At 36.9% G+C, this 6,017-nt stretch overlaps 1 protein-coding gene across 1 annotated transcript in view; it reads left to right on the forward strand.

Moving 5' to 3' along the window:
- Nucleotides 1-6,017, forward strand: part of DENND4A (DENN/MADD domain containing 4A) — a 175,146-nt gene that overhangs the window by 76,230 nt on the left and 92,899 nt on the right. Inside the window, exons 14-15 of the mRNA XM_012644820.1 lie at nt 330-548; nt 1,983-2,128. Coding sequence (XP_012500274.1) covers nt 330-548; nt 1,983-2,128 — 365 coding nt within the window. The remainder of the gene's footprint in view (nt 1-329; nt 549-1,982; nt 2,129-6,017) is intronic.

Here is a 6,017-nt window from a genome sequence, read left to right on the forward strand (position 1 = left end):
GACTGTTGCATTTAACTCTATGCCCAGTTAATATGGTTGTTATGATCTTTATTTATTACCTTATATGTGGTTATTTCAGAATATAAACTTTTTTCTGATGGTAGTCAGATAAACGGGTAATTTTATGTTTAACTTGGATAAAATGTACTCAGCAGAGCCTAAAAAATGATACAGCAAGCTTTGCTAAGCTTTACATATTATGAAGTTATGTAAACGAAGAGTTGCTATGGCTTGAACCCTTTTGAAAACACATCAAATTTTTATCGATACCATCATGAACATTACTTTCGATTATTTGGAGAGAATACCAACACTGTATTTCTTCACAGTGCAACAGCGACCAAGAGAAGATGGATTAATGGACTTCACAATGAATGACTATGATTTTAATTCTGGAAAGAGGTTGCACATGGTAGATTTGGAAATCCAAGAGGCATTTTTGTTTTTCATGGCCTCTCTTTTAAAAGGTTATAGATCATACTTGAGGCCAATAACACAAGCCCCATCTGAGACAGCCACAGATGCAACCTCTCTTTTTGACCTACAAGGTGAGTGACTGAATAGTTTTATAGCTTTCATATTGTTAAGCTTAACCTTGTGATGATTCAATTGCTTTCTGGGTTAATAGATCATATTTATCAAGATACATACCTATTTTGAGGGGTATGTGAATACCAACTTTGTTTGTAATCCATTTCCATAGGAGTGGCTCATTCTCAGGCACATTAGATACAATCCTATTAGCAAATATGCAGAAGAAACTATTTGAAACACACAGAGCATCCTAGCCATATACCACTGCACTCTGTTGTGTCATATGTGTGTGGTGATGTTGATGCTTTCAGCTTTCAAGGCATCCAGGCAGTGTTGGGGATGCAGAGGAACCTCTGGGATGGTTATCTCCAGGCTTGGACAGCCTCCTCTGTTTTATTTCAGTATACTTTAAAAATACCATTTTCTGTCTGTGCCATGAGGTATGAAAGGTTGGGAAGCTCTGGAGTGCAACTGGTGTCATAATATGTATTTATTTTCTTTCGCAGGATTCAACATGGGAAAGGAAAATTTATTTAATAAGTATATATTGAGTGCCTCCAAATGCTAGGCATTGGGTATATATAGTGGTATGCAGTAGTGGTATGCAAAAGAGACATGGCCAAAAGAAAAAAGAGAGAAACATGGTCACTTCTCTCACACAGCTTATAGTCAAGAGGATAAGCAATTAGAAATAATATGAGTGTACAATTTTAGTTCACAATTTTAGATCACTGAAGACCTTTCTGAAGAAGTAACATCTGATCCATGATCTGAAAGGTGGGTCGACATTAGCCAGGTAAAGGGAAAGCAGGAGAGTATTTTAGGCAGAGAGAACAATCTATGCAAAATCTCCAAGAACGGAAAGAACTTGAATTCATGGGCCCAAAAGAAGACCCAAGTGCAGTATAACTGAGTATAATTAGTAAGATGTTGGGTGAAATCAGGAAATAAACTTTTACTTTGTTTTCAGTAAGCAAGACACAAACATACATGACTACTGGAAGTAATGTTACTGCTGCTTTGAAAAAGCCATATATATGTGTGTGTGTGTGTGGGTGTGTGTGTATATCCATACATACACACATACATACCTATATGGAGAGAAAGAATGTGAGAGCAAGTGTGTACACATAGCATGTGAAGCCTTTGGGGGAAAGATAGCAATTTTTAAATACTTTCAAGATTTACTAGTTGATGTGTAATCTCCAAGATGGAAGGAAACAACGAAGATAATTCTGAATAAAGATTAGAGCGATCTGGGTTTATGTTCCTTTTCTATCACTTTCCTATTTCTTTGTCAGGTCATTTTTGTTCTCAGGGCATATGCAAAATGGTGGGGCTGTGGGAGGTATAGGTGACATGGTTGATCAAATTCCTTCTAGCTCAAATATTCTATGAATTTATGAATGATGTTATATATTCTAACATTATATATTTATGTCAAACAGCTTTCTTAAGAAGCCGGGACCGGTCACATCAAAAATTCTATAACATGATGACCAAAACACAAATGTTTATTCGCTTCATTGAAGAATGTTCTTTTGTCAGTGATAAAGATGCAAGCCTGGCATTTTTTGACGATTGTGTAGATAAAGTAAGTAACAATATGTCTGCAGTGCCCTAACTTATTTTGTGTGAGTGCTATAAATGTTAAGAGTTCCTATGTATAGCTTTTAACAAAATCTAAATTAATTCAGTTTTCGTCATTAACCACTCATAATGAAAGTTTTGGTAGCCTGCTTGAAATTATAGAGCACACCTTTTACAAATACCTTATAGGATTTTACTAAATCATGAGTTTTAACAATCAGGGTCCTAACCCTATCTGTTCACTTATAGACTGGAAATTTTTCTAAGACTGTGGACCTCAACTTGAACATCCTTAATTTTCACCTCTTCTTTTTGTCTGAGGTGGATTGTCATATGCTGAGAATAGGTGTAAAACATAATAGATATCTCATCTGAATATTTCTACAATTGAGAGTGAGTTTGTAGCTTAAATTAATTAGTTCTACTATTTTAAATTTATGTATGAAACCTTCCCCTTCTCCTTCATCCTAGTATCATTAAATGGAATAGAGCAAGGTAGGTATCTATGCTGGAAGAGAGAGAGGAGGTGAGGGAACAGTGGTCCAAAGTGGGGTGTCAAAACCTGAATATGGCAAGGATGGGGGAGCAATCTAGCATAGGGTGTCAGAGCCCAAGCCAAGTGAGGAGAGTATCCACGCAGGGACATGGTCTAGCATGGAGAATCAGAGGACAAGCAATCTAAAGAGGGTGTTCGGGGCAGACTGCTGCACAGTGTCAGAACCTAAACAGAATGAGAAGAGCTTTCATACAGAGGCAAGGACAACACGGAGTGTCAGAGTTTGAGCAGGGTGAGGAGAGTGTCCTTGGGGTGGAGGTGGGTAGGATGTCAGAGTTTTATCTGGATGAGGGAGATGCTAACATGGTGGGGGTGGGATTTGATCAGGAGAGGCTTGTCAAAACCAAATTAAAGTGAAGAAGTCATTTGTGTGGGAGAAGGGTAGTGGTAAAGATGGGAGAATGTTACACATGGAGGGGATCGATCAAATAAGTATATTAAAGATAATGAAGTTTCTTACTGTGAGAGAAGGGATTTACAAATACAGAAGTGGCGAAAACTAGAATGAACCCTCTAGTGTTGGAATGGAATTGGAGGTTTGGTGTGGTATCATTGGTTTTCAATGATAGATATGGAAATAAGTATAGATATATGTGTCTATGTGTACATACACATGTATTCCTCACTTCTGTACATTGAGAGGATCTGGGAGCAGCCATACACCAATAGCAATGAGTTCACCTAATGCATAGGTTTTGGCTTCTAAAGACCATTCCCTACAAAAAAGAATCAGGACTCCTTGGAGAAGTAGTTGGTCCCAGGTCTAGGGCAAGGAAAGTATAAGATGAGCCTCAAAGTATCTTGTACTAGAAAAGAAGGAATTGCTCCAAGAGTGATGGAGATATGTCAAAACAAAACACACACACACACCCACCCACCCACCAATACCAATTTGAAGGGATTTCCCACAGGCAAGTCTGGGGCGATTTAAGCATCAAATGTTAGTAACAGATTAACCCATTGAATCAAATAAGAAACCATGAGTCTACACAGGTATTTTTTTTTTTTCTGGTTTCATTTTCATTTATTCAACAAATCAGTTCAACAAGCTGTTATTCATTCAGCAAGCATTTATTGACCACCTACTATTTAGCAGACACCATTCTAGGCACTGGGGATATAACAGTGAACAAGTCATCCAGTTCTTACTGAGCTTTGTCCTCTACCCCACTTAATAGTAGGAAAAAGACAATTCTTTTCTCCTACTATACTTTTAACTCTCAACACACTTTTCTGGGCACCAGAAAGTATGGGTTTTCCCCATACCAGGCAATTCTCTGACACCAGCTGGGTGTTCTGCGATTCAGTTCTTTTTTTTTTAGATATTAATAAACCAATTTGAAGTCTATAATGAGAAGCAGGATCTTACATAGTTTCTAAGTACTTCTCCACAAAATACATATTAATGACAAACGGAGAAAGAGTAACTTTATAATGGAAAATCCTGGCAGATGCCACTTTAATCAAGTGTTCTAAGTGAACAAACATCATATATAATGGGACAGATCAAGATTGTGTGCCCCTAACACAGGGAGCATTGTAGGGGGGAAGGGCATGCCTCTAACCCTTGCTTGGGTGAGGCAAAGACATAAAGTGTAACCATAATGTTTGTACCCTCATAATATCCTGAAATTAAAAAAAAAAATTGTGTGCCCCTAATAGGTCACAATGAGAAGACAACATCATTTCTATAATATTCCTGCTAAAGATGCATAACCTGTAAAATCTCAAGGAAATATCAGAGAAACACAAATTGAAGAACATAATAATCCACAAAATGTCAAGGTTAAGGAAATAAAGTAAAAATTGAGGAACTGTTCTAAAGTGAAGCAAAGAGATTTGACAACGAAATGCAATGCATAGTTTAGAACTGGATCCTTTGGTATAACATTATTAGGTTAATCAACAAAATTTGTGGTTTGAAGATTTCATAGTAGTAATCCTAGTGTTAATTTCTAGTTGTAGTTATGTAGGAGAATGTCCTTGTTTGTAGAAAGTACATATTAAAGTATTCAGGGGTGATGGGTCATCAGGTCAGCAGCTTACTCTCAAAGATCCAGGGAGAAGTTATTTGTACTATACTTTATTATTGGAATATATATATAATGTCTATGATCTTATGCCCATGAAAAAGGAAGAAAACAAAGCTTTTTCATATATTATCTCAACAATTTACTATTGTAAAGTTATTTGAAGAAGTCTGTCACTTTCAAATTTATGTGGAAGAAAATCAGTGATTTTTTTTTCTTGGCACAACAGCCAAAATACAACTCATCCCTCAATATTCAGAAATTGGCTACATTCTGAGTTTAACATGAAAGTGTCCTTTATTGATTGTTAAATAAGTACCAATGTGTCTTATAAAAATGAGAATGATTCTCACTATGCATAGGGTAAAGGGAAAACGCTGCACTGGGAATCAGTAGTACTTTTTTTTTTTTTTTTTACTTTTGCAATGACTGGAAACGGAACCAGTAGTACTTTAATCTCAGCTGTTATACCTGCGACTTTAGTCATTTGGTCTTTTTTTTTTTTGAGCCAGGGTCTCACTCTAGTGCCTGGGATAGAGTGCAGTGGCATCATCATAGCTCACTGCAACCTCAAACTCTTGGGCTCAAGTGATTCTCTTGCCTCAGCCTCCTGAGTAGCTGGGACTAAAGCTGCGTGCCACCACACCCGACTAATTTTTTTAAAATTTTTTGTGAGACAAGGTCTTGCTGTTGCCCAGGCTGGTCTTATATTGGCCTCAAGTGACCCTCCCTCCTTCGCCTCCCAAAGTACTAGAATTACAGGCATGAGCTACCACAACCTGCGTAGTCTTTCTTGTATTGTTTTCTTCTCTATGTTTAAAAATATTGTGAGGAGAGATAATTATAACTGCATATCTCATAGTATTCAGAGTATTGTCATATAAACTAAAAAGTAGAAAATGTGGCTATTTTTATATTTGGCTGGGTTTTATTCAAGTTTAAAGATTAATAGTTCATTTGGTTTTGTCACTTCATCACATACAAATCTTCAGTTTTTGAATGACTTACACATGTAAATAGTAGGGACCAGTTCAGAGCCTTGTGAAGGAATCTACCTTTTCCATCAATTTAGAACACTTGAGGGATGGTTGATGTGGAGAAATACTGTTTCTGAGGCTGATAGAGAATTAACAAGCTAAGGTGCTCGGAAATATCAGCCCTCATCTTTGAAATGCTTTGAAGTAGGGAAAAGATGAGTACATGCCGTGACCCGCTTAGAACTCATTATTCATTTTTCCCAAAGAAACATTGATATAAATGGTGATTATCTGTAGTTTAAATGGTATAGAAACACAGTGTTGTGCTAG

Source organism: Propithecus coquereli, unplaced genomic scaffold (assembly GCF_000956105.1).
Source record: "Propithecus coquereli isolate 6110/MARCELLA unplaced genomic scaffold, Pcoq_1.0 Scaffold221, whole genome shotgun sequence".
Classification (NCBI taxonomy): Eukaryota; Metazoa; Chordata; class Mammalia; order Primates; family Indriidae; genus Propithecus; species Propithecus coquereli.